Source organism: Dipteris shenzhenensis, chromosome 1 (assembly GCF_047967505.1).
Source record: "Dipteris shenzhenensis isolate YYH24624 ecotype China chromosome 1, Dip_SZ_1.0, whole genome shotgun sequence".
NCBI classification, from domain to species: Eukaryota; Viridiplantae; Streptophyta; class Polypodiopsida; order Gleicheniales; family Dipteridaceae; genus Dipteris; species Dipteris shenzhenensis.
Genome location: NC_141596.1, coordinates 47,745,032 through 47,766,423, shown reverse-complemented (window position 1 = coordinate 47,766,423; position 21,392 = coordinate 47,745,032). Strand labels below are relative to the sequence as shown.

The 21,392-nt window shown below is 44.7% G+C and overlaps 1 protein-coding gene across 1 annotated transcript in view; it reads right to left on the bottom strand.

The window, feature by feature from the left end:
- LOC147905951 (alpha-mannosidase-like) overlaps positions 1-21,392 on the bottom strand; it is a 263,387-nt gene that overhangs the window by 82,950 nt on the left and 159,045 nt on the right. The window contains exon 22 of the mRNA XM_087375828.1: positions 10,390-10,455. Within this exon, the coding sequence (XP_087231954.1) occupies positions 10,390-10,455 (66 nt within the window). The remainder of the gene's footprint in view (positions 1-10,389; positions 10,456-21,392) is intronic.

The following is a 21,392-nucleotide window of genomic DNA, read 5'->3' as shown; positions in this document are numbered from 1 at the left end:
TGTGTGTGTGTGTGTGTGTATGTGTTTGGGAGGTGCGTGAGAGAGAGGTGGTGTGTGAGAGAGAGAGAGAGGTGTGTGAGCTCTAGAGCCTCAAGCAACCAGCCCGTGAGCCTCAGCTCCCAGCTGCGCTGCATCAGAGCCCAAAAACCAGTGATCTGGAGCATTTATCACCAGCCGTACAGCCCGTCCGAGCTCCGTACGGATTCCGTACAGGTGTACGGCCTGTACGGACATTTCCGCTTGCTACAGTTTTGCTGCTCCCAGTCCATCTCCGGTTCCTGGATCGTTTCCACGCAGGGTTTTGCTTCCGGACTACATCCACGTGCTGATTTTGAAGGCTTTTGCTCCTGTTTTTTCTCCTCTTCAGTCTTTGGGTCTGCTGCACCTTTCCCATCGCCAAAATCTTCCTTTTTCCTCTGAAATATAGTTCATCTGGGTTTTTTTACTGGTTTTTCTCTCTTCTTCCTCTACAAAACTGTTATTATCTTCTCTCGACCTCTACATCCCTCTTTCCCTTCTATCTCTTTACAAATATACTCTTTTTCTCTTCTTTGTGGGCTTCCTGTGGGCATTTTTTTGGGACTGGTTTTTTTACTCCACTACCCTTTTACAAGTACCTCCTTTCTGAGTTCCACTTTTTACAAAGCTATGGCTAAATATTCCTATGAAAAAACGTTTCAAAAGGAGCGTTCGGTTCATTGCAAGAAGCAAAAGCAAGCTGAGGGTCAGCATGACCCGGTACATGATACTCTTGAGGCCCAACTGGTCTATGATGTCATGCATGAAGGATTTGCAGACACAAGGAAAGAGTGGAAAGACTTGGTTCCTTCAGTTGGCCTCATGGTTGAAGTAGATGAAATTGTGGATCCAGTCAAAGAATATGCTAAAACTACAGTCATATTATTTTTTCCAGGCCAGATGCCACCTGCCACAAAGATAGGCAACTGGTTGACTCGCACAGTGGCTGGCTCATTTGTTTGCAAAGTACACTATGCAGCCAGGGGGTTTTTTGAGGTTATCACGGTGGATGAGATACACAGACAAATGCTTTTGGAACATTCGCCTCTCTATTTTGGGCAGCAAATGGTGCATGTATTGCCATGGTCTCCCACAAGAGATTTTCACGCTTTAATCCGACACAGATGCCCGGTCTGGGTTGAAGTTGTAGACTTCTCACAATGCATGGCCTCACTCTTGCCTAAAATTGCAGCATCTTTAGGCAAAGTGGTCTGCCCACCACGGCCTAATGGCAACTCGAATCGATTTTGCATTCTCTGGGATACTAAAAATCCCACACCGGACTCTTATTCAGTCACGGTGAATAATGTGGACATGGGAAGTGCTTTTTATAAACTGAAATGGGGATTATTTGCAGGGGCTTGTTTTGAGTGCAAAAAATTTGGACACATGGCTTCACAGTGTCCAATGAATCAGCATAAAATGCCTCCTGCCACTTTGTCGGTTCAAATGCCTACTAAGGATGCTCCTACCTCCATTGCAAATAAAAACAAAGATAGTAGATAGTTTTCTGGAAATCAGGATAAAGGCAAAGCTCTAGTGGTTTCAAATGGGAATGTTTTTTCACATTCACCTCCTGCTATTCAACCCTCGACAAAAGGACACAAACCTCCAACTGATGGATGGCAAAGTCCAAGAAAAGTTATTTCTGCTCAAAGACTTCCACCCCCTCGCACTTGGAATGGTGCGTCTTCTAGTGGAAACACCCCAGAGGTCAATACAGGAATTGGGATCACATGGCCTGCAGTGACAGCTAGCAGAACACTCTTCCCTGAAGAAGAGGTTGCTGCTTTGCTGTCTACTCCTCAGGTGGCTACTTCTTCTGAGGGGAGAGGCCTTGACCCTGAGATAGAAATGCAGGGCTGACATCATGAATTTTGCTGCTGTACATAGTTGTTATATTACTATAAATATCTGTAAATATGACTGCTGATATCAAATGTTTTACACTCAATGTCCAGGGGCTGTGTGACAATAGGAAATGGAAATCTGTGTGGCTGTACATCAATAGATTTCAGCCTTACATAGTGGCATTACAAGAACACAACCAACACGTCTATGCAAGAAAGACAGGACACTACTGTGGTTATGATATTTTCTATGCTGGGGAGCACTCTTTCTCAGGGGTAGTCCTTTTGATCAAACATGAGCTTCAACCAGTTATTGCTTTAAATGACAACAAGGGCAGATGGCTTGTTCTTCAATGCATTATTCGAGGAGAGGTGTTTGAATTTGCTTCTATTTATGCACCTCAATCCTCTAGAGAAAGAACTGCAATTTGGGATGCCATGCAACAATATCCATGGAGATATCATGCCTTCATATGTGGGGATTTCAATAATGCTCCACAACAGGGTGACAATACCTCCAGACATGATCATATGTTAACTCCTGAAAGGCATGCATGGTCCCAATTACTGATGCATCTGGATTTGGTTGACCTTTGGAAGGAATTGCAGCCTTTGTCACCTGGATACACCTTCCAACATAATGCCATTTCTTCTTATCAGGCACGTCTGGATCGATGGTATAGTGTAGCTCCACAACAAAATGGGGATTTTACATGCAAAATGTGGATTGACTATGCCTTAGTGCATTCAGATCATGCACCTCTATGGTTGCAGCTATCCTTTCATGCTATGTCAAATGAGAGATTGCCACAAAGGTGACATCTGATCGTAAACAATAGCTATTTGCAACAGGCTGCTTTCAAGGCCATGGTTACTGAAGCATCTCATTCTCTGTCTTCTCGCAACCATATTCATATTGTGATGCCTGGGATTCTTTTGTTTCCAAAATGCAAGTTGTGATTAGAGCTTATGGCAAGTCTTACATGAAGACTCTGAGGGAAACCATTGCTCAGGCCAAATTCACTTGTCAAGACCTCACTGAACTCAGCTATCTTCGTTCGTTGTCCATGCATGAGCAAACAACACTATGCCAGGCTAGACATTGTCTTAAACTAAATGATCACAGGAAACTGGCTAAATGGGAGACTAGAGCAAGACAAAGAGCCTTTACAGATAAAGGCTGCTCTTCCAAAGAATTTAGAACTGCTGCTGCTCCCCGCTCCTCCAGTTCCCCTCCTCACCGCTGCTCTCCTCGGTCCCTGCTGCTCTCCCCGCTCACTGCTGCTCCCCCGCTCCCTGCTGCTCCTCCCGCTCCCCTTCGCTGCCCCCTCCCTTCCCTCCTGCTGCTGCTCCTCTCCCCGCTCCCTGCTGCCTCTCTCCCCGCTCCCTGCTGCTCCTCCTGCTCCCTCCTGCCTGCCCCCTCCCTTCCCTCCTCGCTGCCCCCTCCTACCTGCCCTCTCCCCCGCACTGCCCCTTCCCCCGCGCTGCAGCGTCCCCCCCCTGCGCTGCAGCCTCCTCCCCCCCCCGCCCCTGCTGCTGCTCCCCCCCCCACTGCAGCCTGCTGCTCCCCCCCCGCTCCTGCTGCTGCTTTCCCCCCGCTGCAGCGTGCTGCTGCTTTTCCTCCCTTCTCCTTCCCCTCTCCTCTACTCCTCTTCTCCCCCTATCCTCCACTCCTCTCCCCTATCCTCCCCTCCTCTTCCCTCCTCCCCGCTGTCTCCCCCTGGTTTTTTTTCTTCTCTCTCCCTTCTTCTTCACCCTCTCCTTCATCTGGATTACCCCTATTCTCCTATAGGGGTCTCCTGGGATTCAGGAAAGCAGACGGAGTTTTTATTTTGTGTTTGAATCGGCCTACACACCTCGATTGACGAATGGGTTCCCATTCAGTCAATCCGTCTCCGCTCACACCGGCCGCGAGAACTGTCACTTTTTCAAAAGACGAGCTACAGCAGTTGCAAAAGGATTTCGAACATGAGTGTTCCACGACTCTCTTCGCACGCATTCATGGCTCACACCCCTCCAAGTCACAAGCTAGAGATTGGATGTTGTCGACGCTTCCTCAGGACCTCGCCCCCCACCTCAAGGATGTTCGTTTGTTGGGACGGGGTTTCTTTCAGGTGTGCCTAGATTCCCCGCATGTCACGAGAGACCTGCTACAGGCCGGGTTTCTACTTCTAGGCTACAGGAGGATCTTTTTGTTTCCTTTTCAACTGGGATTTGACCCAGTTGAAGAGGACAAGCAGGGAGTTTCTGTTTTCATCAGGTTCCCTGGTCTTCCCTCAGTTTATCACTGGCTTCTTTTAGTTATTGGCAAGAGGTTTGGTGTGGTGGCAGAGATGCTCTTCAAGGCAGGATCACGTACAGCCGCATACTTGTAATTTGGTATCTGGGATGTGGTCACGTAAATAGCCCGTCCGCTGAGGCTGATTCCGAAACAGAGAGCAGGCTGGAGAAGAGCGGGCTGATTCCATAGCTGTTCCGAAGGTCACCTTGTTCTTCATCAAAGGAAATCGGGATATCTGCATTACGTGGAGCTTCCAGGGGGCATTTTTTCCCCTTCTATATAAAATTTTAGTTTCAAGTTTGCAATCGATTTATTCCTGTACAGCAGAGGGAAATTCGAAGTGAAAAAAAAAATTATATTTTCCCTTTTGAAAGAATGGAGGCAGAGGGACAAGATTCCAGGGTAAATCCTGGTGAATCTAGAGCACGATTTACGCAACAAGTGTCCCATCACACAACACCTACTTTGATGGGTAGGATTTTTGTACTAGAAGATGCCTTACAACAGATCATGAACCAGCAGCTTCAAGTGAATGCTAGTCAAAATGAAATTAGAGAGATGGTGCAGGCCTTGTCGACTAGACCATCTAGAAATGAAAAGGGCAAAGCTCCAGCAAAGCCATAGCCCAGTATACACTCGTCGGAACGTGCGAACGTCAAGGTACCTAATATTGCTAACTATAGACCGAAAAAGTACGCTGATCGGATGACCGAGCGCAGTTCTGATGTGATCGAGGTTTGGTTACACAAGTGGGAAGAAGCCTTCACCATTTGTGAAATCAGATCTGATCTAAAGAAAATCCACGAGACCACTCACCTGTTTATTGAGGCAGCGGATAGGTGGTGGATAAAACAACAGAAAGATCAAATTGCCCATACCACCTGGGAAGGGTTTAAGGCTGAATTTAAGAAACACTTTCTTCCACCTGACGAAGAGTCCCGACCTTGGGATGCTTACAAAAACCTTCGCCAGAGGAATTTGTCGATGGCAGAGTACACTGACAAGTTCAGAGAATGTGTTATGAAAATAACAGACCCTCTCCCTATGTCGGTTCAGTTGAAAGACTATATTTATGGACTGAACGACAAGATTAAAATGGAAGTTTGGGCTAAATATGTGACTACATTAGATGAATCTATTGCAGTAGCCCTGAACTATGAGGATGCCAGAGGCAGACCTAGTGGGTTTGTGCAGGCAGGGACTCAGCATGAGTACCCGAGAAAAGGGGGATTTCAGAGGAAATGGAGTTCAAAGACAAGTGTCTCGCAGCCAAGTGGCCAAACCAAGCTGGTGAAGCCGGTTGAGGGACAAGCAAAGACAAGTACCACCGTTGGGGTGAAAAGAAAAATAACTCCAATGGCAGCCCGAGCTTGGTCACAGTCCTCGTTGACCCCTGAACAAAAAGAAAAAGCTAGAAAAAAAGGACAGTGCTTCGGCTACCTTCAGCGACATCAGTGAAAAGGTTGTCCACTAAACAAAGACCGTCGCACGGCCAATATGATAATATCTGAATGCGATACGGAAATGCAGGAGAGTCCCAATGCGAAACATATGCAGATGCAATTGGCGGGACCTTCTCAGAGGACCTTCTCAGAGGTTAGTACCTATGTTGTTAAGTGTGTCTGTTACTAAGTTAGTAAGCGGTGCACCCGATAACATCCTTTCAAAGCCCGCACCAACGGGGTATATGGTTTTCGATGAGCTCGAGTTGATTAAAATGAAAGGGCAAGTAGCCAATCATGATGTGATTGTATTGTTTGACTTAGCGTCAACGCACAATGTAATTAACTCGAAGCTTATTAAGAGGCTCAAGTTGGAAACTAGTCCGTCTGACTATGCTTATACGGTCAGGATGGCGGACAGAAGTTCAACTGAAGTATGGGACCAGAGGGTTACCCAGTTGGAACTTCGAATACAGAACTATGTTGAGAAGCTGAACTTTGAGTTGACCAGGCTTGCTCACACAGATATAGCCCTAGGCATGGCTTGGCATTTTTGGAAAAATCCAGCCATTGATTGGAAAAAGCATATTTACCAGTTTAAGATGAACAGGGTAGAATATGTTTTGCAAGGTGAAAAGGATTTACCTCGAGGACCATTGATTTCAGCCATGGAAATTCGGAAGACTCCGAAAGAGTTTCTGTGTCTGTGTATAGCATCGGTAGAGTCGATTGATGATGCATCGGCTAGCACTGAGGCTACCCAAGATGGGGAAATGGCCGAGTTGGCTAAAGAGATATCGGAGAAGTACTCTGATTGTTTTAGGGATGAGTTACCTTATGGGTTACCTTCATAGCGGAATGTTCAGCATAAAATTGAGCTTATCTCGGGGGCAGAACCTGTAAATAGACCTCCCTATAGATTAAGCTTTACAGAAGAAGCTGAGGTGCGAAGACAACTGGAAGAATACCTCAAGCTGGGGTAGATACAACCCAGTTTTTCACCTTTTGCTTCGCCAGTGATATTAAAAAAGAAGAAAGATGATATTTTTTGTCTCTGTATAGATTACAAAGCACTGAATAATATCACTATTAAGCACAGGTATCCGATGGCTCGGATCGATGATTTGCTAGATGCATTACATGGGGCCGTAATTTTCAGTAAGATAGATCTTAAGTGTGGCTACCATCAGATCCGTATTAGAGCCGAGGATGTGCATAAAACCACTTTTAGAAGCAAGTTTGGTCACTATGAGTTTTTTGCCCTTTGGACTTACCAATGCTCCAGCTACATTCGTCATGCTTATGAACGATTTACTACGTCCGTATATCGGAAAGTTTGTAGTACATTTTATTGACGATATTCTGGTATTCAGTAAAAGTATTACTGAGCATCACGAACACTTAAGAATAGTGTTCAGTACTTTGAGGAAACCCAGTCTTTATGTAAATAAGAACAAAACTATACTGTGTATGGTAAGACTTGAATAGTTAGGATTCATAATTACTCCAGAGGGGGTAGAAATGGATCCAAAGAAAGTGGCTGCAATACTGACTTGGCCAATCCCTCAGAGTTTGACCGCTTTGCGATCATTCTTGGGATTTGTCCAATTTTATCGAAGGCATATCAAAGGATATTCCGAAATAGTATCGCCATTGACTGATTTGACCTCAGATAAAGTACCTTTTATATGGGGATAGAATCAACAGGAAAGTTTTAACACCATAAAACAAGATGTGGTCTCAGGACCGGTGTTAAAAATAGTTGATCCCCAGAAACCGTTTTTCCTTGAAATCGATGCAAGTGGCATTGCGGTAGGAGCAGTTCTCCTCCAAGAGGAAAGGCCAGTAGCCTTTGAAAGCAAGAAGCTTTCTCCCTCTCAACGGAATTGGCCAACTCATGAATTAGAGTTGTATGCTGTTATCCATGCTTTGAAAACATTGAGACATTATTTGTATGGATCAGAGTTTTATGTGGATGTGGATCATGATACTCTGAAACATTTTTGTAAACAACCTGACTTGAGAGGCCGCCAAGCTAGGTGGGCAGAACTCATGCAAGAGTTTAATCTGATGATCCGGTACCGAAGAGGGAAAGATAATAAAGGTGCTGATGCGTTGTCACGCATTATGCATAACATGAGTTTCACGGTGTTAGAGAGTGCTTTAATGGCCGAGATTAGAGAATCTCAAAAAGTGGACGAGTTCGTCCAGAGCCTATGGCCTAAGGCTCATGTGTTAAAACCCGGGGAAAAGGATGACCTGGCATCCAGAAAAGGCCAAACTTATGCAAGATATGCCATAAGGGATGGTATGCTGAAAAGAAATGGCAAGGTAGTAGTACCTAATCAGAATGATCTCAGGTAGAGAGTCATTCGACAATCCCATGATAGCCCATGTGCGGGACATCCAAGAGTTGAGAAGACATATGATCTCATGAAGCGAGATTTCTTTTGGCCAAAGATGAAAAAGCATATTCATGAATATGTGACACGTTTTTCGTGTCAGGTAAGTAAGGCAGAGCGGGTGAAGCCACCCGGACTTTTACAGCCCTTGGAGATACCACTAAGTAAGTAGGAGAGCATTTCCATGGACTTTATTGTAGGGCTGCCTGCGACACAAGGTGGATATGATTCTATCCTTGTGGTGGTTGATCGTCTTACCAAGATGGCTCACTTCATTCCAACTAGAGAATCTCTTAGTGCCCTGCAAGTGGCGGATTTGTTTATTAAACATATATTTCGTCTGCATGGATCACCCAAATCCATAGTGTCAGACAGAGATGTTAAATTTACCGATCATTTTTGGACTGCGGTATTTGAGACACTAAGGACTGAGTTGGGAATGAGTAGTGGGGATAATCCAGAAACGGATGGTCAGACGGAAAGAATCAACCAAATTTTAGAGAATATGCTTAGAGTATATGTGTCATTGAGGCAACATACAGGGGAAAAGTGGTTGCCATTGTTAGAGTTTGCCTACAATGATAGAAAACATTTCTCTACAGGGTTCAGTCCATTTGAGCTGAACTATGGTTATAGACCAGCGAATCCAACTATAGTTGGAATACCTCAATGAGTGCCTAGTGCCGTGAACTTTGTGGTTCAGATGCGGGAGATGCTAGCACTTGCGAGAGCTAACATCCGCCAAGCTATGGATAGAGCTAAGGCGTATGCGGATGAAAACCGATCCACTAGAGAATTTAAGTAGGGATAAAAGTTTTTTCTCAGAGTTCCTTCGCACTGTAAGTCTTTGACTGCAGGAGAGTGTGCTAAGTTATCACCTCGATATTGTGGGCCATGGTTAATTCTAAAGAGAATAGGCAAGGTAGCCTATAAATTAGAATTACCACTGGGGTGTAAGGTGCACCCAGTGTTTCATGTTTCTCGTTTAAAGAAATTTTTGCATACAGGTGACTCACTAATCGAAGGTGTTGTTTTGTTTCAGGAGATAGAGGATAATGCAAGACGCAAACCAACAGGAATCTTGGACCGAGAAACAATGCAAGTGCGCAATCGGAAGATACCCACGGTGTTGGTTGCATGGCATGGTCTACCTCTATCAGAAGCTACCTGGGAATCCGTATACCAGTTACGGAGAGTGTTCCCATATTTCATCATCGAGGACGCTGATGCTTGAAGAGGGAAGGAATGTTATGCTCTAGCCGAGATAGCATGACCACGGAAAGATCGGTGGGCATTTTCTCTTAGATGACCGACTTTTGTAATATTTCATGTGCGTAAATTAAATGGTCAAGGGAAGTAACTGCCAAGGTCCTAGGTGAGGGTGTATTGGCATCGACTAGGTGGTTCTGAGTGCTCAGGCCTAGGCGCACCTAAATGTGTAAGAATGCGAAGGGGCAAATGTTTTAATTGTGCCTCAAGAGAGGGGTAAATGGTGTACCAAGTTAAAGGTCTAAAATGATGACATGTGGCATGAGGGAACCATCTAGGGAACTGTGGGCTTGTGGATAGGCATGAAGAAAAAAAGAAATTACGTATCTTCGTGTGCATGCAATCTACAAGTGAGGCTGGGAGGAAAAATACGATGCCATCGCATGTGATTGCCCGTGATTCGATGAAAGGAATAGATAGTAGTAAATAGTGTATCATTGGAGGTCATAGGAAAGATACACGGCCTGGACCTAGCTCTATAGACCTCCACATCCCACATCATGGAAGCTCCATCCATGAGGGATGCATCGACCCAGCTTGCCAATCATTGCCATGCCTCTAGTAGGATCCAATGTGAGTACTGATCAGTGTCCTCAACACTAAGCCCCCATGCCAATATATTGCTTTAGGCTACTGCTCCATATAGCATAGAAGTTCCATTACCTTCTAGACCTCCACCCTGATCTAATACTCCAGTTAGGAATTTCCATGCTAACCCACTAACTCCACCCACTAGGGTCTCTCATGAACCACAGGTGAGCCACTGGCTAGCCTTCATTAGCTAGCGCTGTAACAGCCTCATGGTCATATTTGGTTTGTTGCAAGTCGGTTGCTGCTTTAGTTCTATGTTTGTACAATCTGCAAATTCATCTTGCTGCTTTTTATATATGGTCCCTTTTACACAAGTTCTTCCTTCCTTTGGATTGGTCTTCCTTTTCTACTTTGAGTTGCCATAGGTTGGCAAAAATAGGGTTACCTTTATATTTTCTGCAAAGATATCCATTATTTTTCTTGTACTATTTTCTTTATATTGGTCCAAAAATAGAATGAAAAGGGCCCCCTTTTTTATGATGTGGTGAAAAAAAACTAATGTCCATGTCAAACTTTAGACTCTTCTTAATACTTACAGGATAGTAATTACCGGCCACTGGCTCATTAACTTCTAAATCCCAATCTGTTCTGTAGTTCCTCACCTACAAAGGTATAATTCAAAGGTCAATAGTAAATCCATTTAAAATCACAGTAGGTGAATTGGGCTCTTGTGAGTGATAGATAAAGACAATACATATCCAAGTATAATTGTACACCAGAGTGCTAAAAGAACTATTACAAGGTTATGAGCAAAAAGAAAAGAAAAACAAAATGCCTATCTATGATTTTCAGTGTTTCAAACATGCAAGAACCTTATACAACAAATTGCAAGCTTAACAGTCATCCAGTGAAGGTAGCTTCTTCTATAAAAAGTGGCTCCCCCAATATATATTTTTGTGTTCCTATCATAGGAGGCATACAAAATCACATCAATTCCATAATTATAATATAGTAGTCACTTTTCTTAAGTAAACTCAATAGATGCAAGCATGAGTAGATTTATGGAGAGGATCTGTGAAATGCACGTGCTAGATAGGGAACGTGGGCAAAAACAAGGAGCTCAAAACCTGGACCTCCACTAATTTTTGGAATCCCTCCATGAATAGAAAGCCCCCCCAAAAAAAAAACCAAGAGCTACAGCCTTGCTCCCCCTCACTTCCTTGCACTCCCCTTCCAGGCCTCTCTCTCCCTTTCCCCCAGCTCCCTGCTGCATTGCACAGCTACTTGTTAGGAAATGGAGCCAATTTGAGTGACTTTTAGTGTGTTCTATAGTACTATACTACTTTATATCCTAGAGTGCCATGTGTCACTATGGGACTTATTCCATATACATTTGACACTTAGAGTGTGTGGCTCTATCCTATAAAGGCATTGTACTTTCATTGTCATTTTCATCAAGCCTCATGCCTTTCTTGATCATGTAAGTACTTTGCTTAGTTGTATATTTCTTTCTCGCATTATTTCATTTCCATTTTGCTTTTCTAGGCTTGCTTTTTCTTTCCATTCCATTCCATGTCTTGCATCTTCATATGGTATCAGAGCTAGACTATCTTCCAAGAGGTTGAGGTAAGAAATTGAGGACATTAAAGCCTCTCTCCCTCATTCCCCTTGAAGGAATGGCTTCTCCAATTTCATCTAGAGTTCTCTTCTTCACGCCATGATCTGCCACCTCTCTTCTCCTTCCTTCAGCTACATCTTTTTGTGAACTATGGACGATGTGATGCTTCTATCCGGATCTAGAAGCAAAATCATGGCTTTGTGTCGTCAGCAAAGTTGTAGAGGACCTTGAGTACTACAAATTTCGTTTTGACATCATTGCAATCTGAGTTTTCTATGAAAAGTTACAGCCCCTGCAAGAAGTGACGAAATTTGTTTCTAAGTGCGAATTTTGTTCTCGAGCTCAATGATTTGACAGCCCAAGCATGATGCAGCCACCTCAACGTGGAGCTGTCCATCCTCTTCATCTTTGACCTCTACTCCAGCTCACCATTTGCTCCTTCTGTCCGACATTCTCTTGGAGCTGCTGTCCGCAAGTTGATGCCCGTATTCTGCCGCCATTTATTCCTCGCCTACAGACCGTCATTTTTTTTTCCTTTTGCCCGCCATTTCTTCCTCAGCCCTCCATTTCTCCCTCAGCCCTCCATTTCTCCCTCAACTCGCTTGTGCCCCTCATTCTATCCATCACTCTTCTCTCTCCTAGCTGCCAACTTTATGGGTTCGCTTTCCACCAACTCTCTCCTTGTGGACAAATTCAAGGGGGACGGATTTCCCACATGGCAAACAAAAGTGCAACTCCTTATCATGAAGGAGAATGTTTAGGATGCCATGAAAGATGATGAAGCACTTGAGGCATCAACGGAGCTTCCAACACGAAAGATTTGGAACCAACACAATTCGAGGGCCATCACAATCATCGAGCTTTGCCTAGATGATTCATTGATTCATCACATCGACTTCAAGTCCAAGGCAAAGGAGATTTGGGCACGCCTTGAGAATATATTCGGTAACAAGATCACCAACTCCAAGGTATTTCTGAAAAATGGAAGAGTCTGAAGTGCGCATATAGCAAAAATTCAATCTTTAGTTCAACAACTCTCCAATTTGAAGTGTTGCCCGGATAACGAGGACAAAATGGCTGTCTTGATGACATGTATGGAAGGGATTTGAGAATGCCCTTGAAGTACTTCGCATTGCATTGACTACATTCGAAGATATGGTGTCTCTTTTGCTTGAAAAGAATCGTGCAACAAAGAATCTCCATCCTATTCAGCGGATACTACACAAGCACTTGCCTCCACCAGCAAATGGAGACCTAGGCCATCGACTCCACCAGCACGAGGAAAGACATTCAAGCCATTCAAGTGCACTTCAACAAGCTCGGTCATACGGAGGACAGGTGTTACCGAAAGCTTGCTCAACAACAATCGAAGGATCATGCCAGTTAGGTGGCATCCACCACTAGTGATCATGCAGACGAAGATGACCCGCCGACACACGATCATGCTCTTACAATCTGTCTCCCGCATTTAAAGAATGACGGAGATCATGATTTTGCTTTCTAAAGCATAATATATTGGGGTACTCTACCCTGGGGGTGTTTCCCAAAAATGAATGCAATAAATCATGTGTGTTCAGTCTAAAGGTCCTCTGCCTTGGATAGTCCTCCTAAAATGATGTACTTCTTTTATATTTTTGGTATGTGGCTCCATGCTCTTCATTAGTCTTTGGAGCCAGGTGGGGATGTACTATGGGAGCCATGTGTTTTTGGCTTTGATAGGTCTATTTGTTGGTGCATTGGTCTCCTAGACCTCTAAGTTGATCATGCATCCATGCATGATGAGCCTCTGAGCCATGCTAGATGAGATTTCTATGTTATGCTCACTAGCCTCTGAGCCATGCTCACTTGCCTCTGACATTGTGTGGGAGCCATGTCTAGTTCTAGACCAGCATGCACAATTTTGATGACCATCATTGTCATGTTCTATTCTTGGTTCCATTCCAATAGTCCCTCACCTTTCCTCCATGGGAGGGTGTTAGGAAATGGAGTCAATTTGAGTGACTTTTAGTGTGTTCTAGAGTAGTACTATACTACTTTATATCCTAGAGTGCCATGTGTCACTATGGGACTTACCCCATATACATTTGTGTATGTGCCTATCCTATAAAGGTGTACTTTCATTGTCATTTTCATCAAGCCTCATGCCTTTCTTGATCATGTAAGTACTTTCATTTCCATTATGCTTTCCTAGTCTTGCTTTTCCTTTCCATTCCATTCCATGTCTTGCATCTTCACTGCTAACCTTCTCTGCCTACTTTTATGCTGCCTCCCTGCAGCCTCTAACTCCCCTACTTGCTCTCCTGAGTCCTACTGTCTTCCTGCATCCACTAATTGATCCGCCTGCTCCCCTGCTGTCCACATGCCTTCTTCTGCATACCCACAGCTCCTTGCTACTGCTAACTCCTCTTCTCTGCTTCCCACAGCTCCTTGCTGCAGCTAACTCCTTCCCTACTCACCACAACACTCTCTGCTAGCTAGTTCCTTTCTCTACTGACCTTCCCTCTACCTCCAGCCCCACACCTCCCTCATCCCTCCTTGCTGGCCCCTCTCTCCCTCCTAGCTGCTAACCTGCTGCATTCCAACCCACAGGTCTCCCTGTTGCTCTAGCCTCTACTGCCTTCTAACCAGCTGCCTTCTCTTCTCTACCTCCTCAGGTCCCCCTCTTTCTTGCCTCTTCAAAGCAATGGGCTGAACTTTTTAGTGTTTGAGTTGACCTCCCATCTTTGATTGCCAACTTCCATGCGCCGGGTTCTTTCCTCTAAATCCTTTCTGCAGAGTCTTTCTGAGGGACAACAACTCGGTATTTGTCTTTACTTTATGGGACAAGTTATGACAACACCTATGCTATGTGCATGGTCGACAGAGCAGCCGTTGGATCAAATAAATTCAACTCCTTTGTTTTTCTATGCAGGGGTTTTTATTATGCTGATTGTGTTGATGTGGAGACAGTTTATCAGCTAGTTAATATGGCAGGTGTCCACGGAGGTGGATATTTTGCTTATGTCATGCCTTGGGACCCACTTTTCGACCCGGCTCAGAATCTCATTCATTATTACCTTCCATGGGTCACCTTAAAAGCCTTGCCAGTACCTCTCCTCCTGCACATATCCTCTATTGCAGCTCTTTTGGGGAGAGTACTGCATCTTCTGAAGCAGGATTTTTTGGTCTTCAGCAGAGATATCCAAATTTGTATTTTGTGGGATATGGAGCAACCCGTACCTTCATGTTTGGATATTGATTATGGTTTGGATGATCATCTTTGCATTCTCTTATCTTTTTCTTCCTTTCCAAATGTGTGCTACAAGTGTAGACAGATTGGTCATTTTGCTCAGAGCTGCCCTTCACAATCATGTCAATCTGCTCATGTTGTTCCTCAGACTACTACTCCTCTCCATTTCGATAAGATGCAACAGTTGAGCACAACAAGAAAAGAATGGAGAAGGGTACACCCCCCAGGAAAAGAAATCATTTCATCGTCTCTTTCGGTTCCTTTGTCAAATCCGTTTCAGGCTCTATCAATGCCGGATACACTTATGCTTGAAACATGGCAATCTTCTGGTGTTAATGCTTCCGATTCTCAAGAGTCCTCTTCAGCTCAACAATCCTCCTTGGTTGGAATTGACTCTCAGCAGGCCTTACCGGTTGATGAGACGCACTCTATTGAAATGCAAGTGGATCTTTCTCCTTTGGATATTGTTCATGATTGTGTAGTGGCAACAGATGTGGATTTGCAAGCCAAACATACTCAGACTGGGGTTGATACTATGGATGCTACTGCTGGTCTGAATACAAATGCTACACCATTGTTAGATTTGGCTCCTGCCTCTCCATTTTCCCTGGATACTTTCCATCCTTGGTTGCGACAAGTTTTTGACCCTATGATTCAAAAATTTTGGGTGCCTGCTTATCTTAAAAAGAATCACAGGGGTAAAAAACACCTTCATTTTATTGATGGTGATGTGGTTCCTTTACAACAGCAAACAATCTCACTGTGGAGGATATTCTACTGGATGCCTCCCCTAGTGACTTGTAAACTTTTTTATTGTTTTAGCTTTCACTTAGCCTCCTGGTTTTTCCCAAAGGCCTACTTGTAATCTTTTTACTTTTGTACTTCATGGTGGGTTTTCACCTCTTCTGAAGTTTCCCACAGAGAAATATAAGATTTCACTAAAAAAGTGTGTGTGTGTGTGTGTGTGTGTGTGTGTGTGTGCGACTACTACCTATGCAGTCCATTTGTTCACCTAAGACTCATGGGGGGCTGAATATTCTCAATCTCCAGGTTCATATGTTGGCACGAAAGAGCACTATGATTGCTGATTTTCTTCAGCAAAAACAGCCATGGGCTATTATGTTAGCAGCTATGTGTGGAAACATGGCGACTCATGCATATGGGCATTGGATTACAGATCACTGGGAAGCAGTCATGTCCACATTTCAAGGGAAAATTCCTGGTTGCCCTGTTTCTTCTGCTTTTATTCATGATTGGAAGAGAATTCTCTCATATGCAAAATGGACAGGTGCTTCTTCTCATCATGGTAATTCTTTTCAATTGGAAAGCATCCATTGGAGTAAGGTGTTTGAATTGCCTCTCGCTCTACAGGCACCTATTAAAGCATACAATCTCATGAAATTGGGCGTCAGATTTGTTGGTGATGTTGTGGATCAACAAGGTTGTATGCTTTCATTTCCACAAGCTTGCAGGACATTCTCCTTGGGCCTGCATCATAGGTCCATTTGGAGAACACTTTCAGCTATGCTGCAGCCTTTTGTTCCAGTTCCTCCACTGTTTGCACAAGACAGATTAATGGACTGGAATTTGACTTCTTTACCTCCTTCTACCCATACGCTCTCAATGCACAATCTGACCTCTTCGAAGGTCTACAGATTTCTTCTTCCACCGCCATGGATTGACAAGCATGCCAACACTCTTTGGAATTTGGATAGGCCTTTATCTTGGTGGCAATCACGACTCATGAAAATCTGGAAAGCCAAATTGCCATTGAAACAGAGGCTTTTCTTTTGGAGATGTATTGTGGGAGCCTTTTCCATTGGGGTTAAATTGGCAGCACGCCGCATTGCTTCCCCTTCCTGTCCCCGTTGCTCTCAACAGTACGAGACAGTTCCTCACCTATTATGGTCTTGCCCACAATCCCGCATACTGATCACTCATGTTTCTCATTTGCTGCAGCTTCGGTTTCCCTCTATCAGATTTGGGAAACTCTTCTGGATGTTTGGATGCCTCTCATCTCAGATGTCTCCATTCCTCCTCTTCTTTTACTGGACTCGCTTTTGGGTACTATGGACCATTTGGACGCAGAGACTGCATTCTAGGATGGGTCAACAGTTTCCTCAGGCATATATTTTCTTCAGAATGTCCCTCAAGCAATCCTTATATGACAGTTTTGCTGCAAGGGACTTGGATGCCACTAGCCTTGAAGTGTTCTCTACCTGTTTTTGAGTTTTTCCATTGGGCTCTTTTTTCGAGTCTCATGTCAGTGAGTGGGAGACTTCCCATCTTGTAAATTTATGATAATATAAATACACTGGATTTTACCAAAAAATGTGTGTGTGTGTGTGTGAGAGGTGTGTGTGTGAGAGAGAGAGAGAGGGTGTGTGTGTGGGGGGGGGGGGGGGGGGGGGGGGCCAAAAAAAAAAAAGGAAGTGAGTGCATGTGTGTGTGTGTGTGAGAGAGAAAAGAAGGTGAGCGAAGGTGCTAGCTAAGAGCGTGAGGTCGTGAACGAAGGTGCCAACATATCCTCGCAGGCCTCTCCCCCTCTGTCCGTACGCCCGTACGGTCGCCGTATGGATCTTCTGAATGGCCGTACCAGCTGCCACGAGAGGGTCGCAATCCCTGTGCAGACTTACGCGCAGGCCCGTACAGTTCCCTCACCTTGTACTTTTATGTACGTACGTACATTTATCTGTCAGTCCTCCGTACAACGCAGTACTTTCAGCACCTTTACATCTCTATATAACCCTGCCTTTCCCGTACAGTCTCGTACATATTATCAGATGCCTTGTGCAAGCAGAGGCTCCTTGAGCTTTCTCCCCTCTTCTATGGGACCCTACACCCTCTGCAAATCTACCTCTACCCAGCCACTCCAAGCTGCGACCTCCTGTACGTCTTCCGTACAGATCTTGCAACCTACCGTACCAGTTTTGCAACACCGTGTTTATACCTCGTCTGAGCTTCTTTCTCTGCGTTCATCCGTACCGTGCCTGCATGCTGGACCACCTGCACAACCGTCCATCCAGTCTGTACGGTTGTGCGTACAAGCTGTACGGTCATCCGTACCTCTTCACACTGTTGTTTCGCCTTTCCATGTGCGAAACCCTTTGCCTGTACAGCTTTTGGATATTTCTTTTGTATAGCCGGTCCTTTCTCTGCAACAGCCAACCTCTCCCGGTCTTTCAACCGATTCTCCTTTTGTCTTCTCCGTTTCAGCTCCTCCTTCTGCGTCGTCTCCTCCTGCACGTGTCTTTGTTCGACAGAAGCGAGGTGTTTTGGCTTCTTCATGCTCTTATAAATCGGCGAAGCTTGATCTCGTAGATGGCCCTTCTTCTTCCCTTCAGCTAGATCTTCTGCGCCAGTTATGTTCAGCCTCTATTACAGATGTTCCTTCATTGGGTTCCCCCTTTGTTTGTTCTTTGGATTTTGCCCTTCTGGTTTTAGGTCTTCGACAAGCTCAACAGTTTGGGGTCTGTCTCTACTTTATGGGCAGAGTTCTTTCTACAACTCATCTTCGTCGGTGAGCTGAAGCAGCAGTGGGCTCGGATTGTATTTCCTCGTTTGTCTTTCTGGGCAAAGGGTTTTATTATGCCCACTGTTCTTCAACTGATGTGGTGGAGCAACTTGTCAAGATATGGATGTGCCTTCTTCTCCTCAAGATATGGATGTGCCCCTTGCAGAGGGAATCATACAGGATGCTTCACATGCTCTCTCTCAGGTTGATATCCCGACTAAGCTGACATGCTGACTCATGATTTATCTCATGCAACTCTTTCGTCCAATACTCCTTCAAAGAGTTTAGATATTGATCCCGTTCCTATGACTGTGAAGACTGTGCCAGAGTCTCTTTCTATTTAGGAATACAGAGGTTTCTTTTTCTCTGGAGTCTTTTCATCCTATGTTGCAACAGGTTTTTGACCCTGTGATTCAAAAATTCAGACTTCTAGCTTATATTAAGAAGAATCACAAGGGCAAAAAACAGGTGCTTTTTATTGATGGTGCAGTCTCTTCACTGCATCAATTTTTACAAAGCAACAATTTGAAACTGGAGGACGTTGTTTTGATCCTCCTCCAGTTTGATCTTGTAACTTTTTACTTGGCTGCCTCATGACTTTTGCTCTAAGGCTTTACTTGTAAATTTTTTATTTGTACTTATTGGTGGGTTTTTACCTCTTTTTTGCGGTATCCCACACAAAAATAAAAGATTTCACTAAAAAAAAAAAAGTGTGTATGTGTGTGTAGTAGCATGCAAAAGTACCTTTTTTACTGGAATCTTTTCATCCCATGTTACAACAGGTTTTTGACCCTGTGATTTAGAAATTTCAGGTATCAGCCTATATCAAGAAGAATCACAAGGGCACATCACTCCATCAGTTTTTATAGAGCAACGATTTGAAGTTGGAGGATGCTGTGTTTGATCCTCCTCCAGCTTGATATGTAACTTTTTACTTGACTGCCTCATGACTTTTGCTCTGAGGTTTTACTTGTAAATTTTGTCCTTACACTTATTGGTGGGTTTTTACCACTTTTGAGGTTTCCCACACATAAATATAAGATTTCACTTTAAAAAAAATAGGTGGGTGTGTGTGTGTGTGTGCGCGTGTGTGTGTGTGTGTGTGTGATATTGTGTGAAGCAGAATTAGTGCTATGAGGTATCTAGACCATGACACAAGTGATGATGTAGTACAAGGTTGCCTCTTGAGGAGGTGCCACTGATTTAGGAGTTATCTCCTTTGATGTAGGAGAGGTGCCTATCATTTAGGCCACCCTCTCTCTCTTTCTATAAAATGAGAGGTTATTGTTTTGTGGGATGCTCATGAGGATGCCCTGGTTCTTAATGTTTAGATCGGAGGGAGGCTACATATGTCTTCTGATGATATCCTTTAGGAGGTTCCCTTCCAGCCGGTTAGGGTTGCAGGTTTAATGAAGGGGGCACAGATTCACTCGCGGAGTGAAGATGTAGAAAACACCTGCAGGCCAAGCCTTGCAGAAACAAGCACGCCTCTCGATAGTCGCCCTGGAGCCTGGAGTCCCACGCTCCCAGGTGGACCGTAGAGTGTAAATGATATCCTACCAGATAGCAACTAGGGTAGGTGAGGGTGGAACCGGGTGCTCACCCATCACAAGACTACAATGAGCCACCCAAATGTTCCAAGCCGTGATGCTGGCTACCACCTCCCAAACATTGTCCTCCCTAGGAGGAGGAGGAGCTAGGCTGTCAGGAGGGACTGTCTCGTGGAGTGCAATCCTCTGGATGCTCTAACCCTGTATCCGGTAGGCTAGGGAGATCTCATCAATCTGAAACGCGTGTCCTCCCTCTGTCAACCAAGCCACCATCCCCCAATTAGAGGCCTTTGATGCTGCCCGTATGGCTATTCGTATGCAATTCGACTCCCGAGGCAGCAGGCGCAGTTCTCCAAGCTCCACCGGTGGCCGTACGCATTTTCGTACATACTACAGTCTACAGCCTAGCCGTACAATTTCCATACAGCCAGGCAGCATGCTAGCCACCATACCAAGATCCTACTGTACAACCAGCCGTACCAAGATCTTGCCGTACAACAAGAGTCCATCGTCCACCTTGAGCTCTCAGCTACCTGGCCTTCAGCAAGAGGAGATTCTCTGAGCTCTTGTGACCTTAGCATTCAGTATTTGATTGAAGGAGGACCGAGGTGACTCCCTCTTATCTCTTCCATGTTATCTGTTGAATCTTGGGTCTTGAAGTTTCTTCTCATTGTGAAATTCGGATTCTCATCTCTCTCTCTCTCTCTCTCTCTCTCTCTCTCTCTCTCTCTCTCTCTCTCGCAGATGGGAAGAAAGAAAGGAGAAGAATGGAAATTTGTGGAGACATTGAAGCCTTTGGGAAAATGGCACTTGTAAATGCAAGTTCTGCCCTCACCAATGGGATGGAGGACCTATCCGCATAAGAGCACACTTTCTTGGGCTGACAGGCCTTGGGGTTGACCCTTGCACCTCCCCTCCTGAAAATGTGGAAGACACTTGTAGAAGGTTGCAAGCAAGGCAAGTAAAAATAAATTTGCAGAAGAGCTTGATGTAGATGTGGCTGATTTGGGAGATGCTTGGGAGAGTGGTGCTACAAGTGCAAGTGCATCTACACATGAACCAAAATAGAAGAAACAAAAGGTGTCAAAGGGAGCCTTGGCCAAGGCATGGGAGTCCTAGGCCTGGAAATGGTCCGTGCAATTGGCCAGGTTGGGCCTACCTTTAAGCCTCCATCTTATAAATCCTTGCGCACTTCGGAGCTGAAAAATGAGGTGGTATGCATGGATCAAGAGTTGCTGCAGTTTCGGGAGAAATGGAGAAAGTATGGATGCAACATAGTGTGTGATGGCTAGTCTGACACTCGGTGTAGGCCTATCATTAATATAATGGTCTCATGCATTTTTGGATCAGTCTTCTTGAAGTCTGTGGATACTAGTGGACAATATAAATTAGGGGAATACATTTATGAGATATTAAAAGATGCCATTGTTGATGTTGGGCTAGATAATGTGGTGCAAGTGTGCATGGATAATGCATCTAACTATGTGCGAGCAGGAAAATTGGTAGAGGAGGAGTGGCCTCATATTTTCTATACTAGATGCACATGCCATTGCCCTGACCTCTTGTTTGAGGACATTGGGCAACTTGCTTGGGTGAAGCCAGTGTTAACACATGCCAACATGATTGTCACGTTTGATACTCGGAAGCACACTGTGTTAGCATTATATAGAACTTTCAGCAAGAAGGAA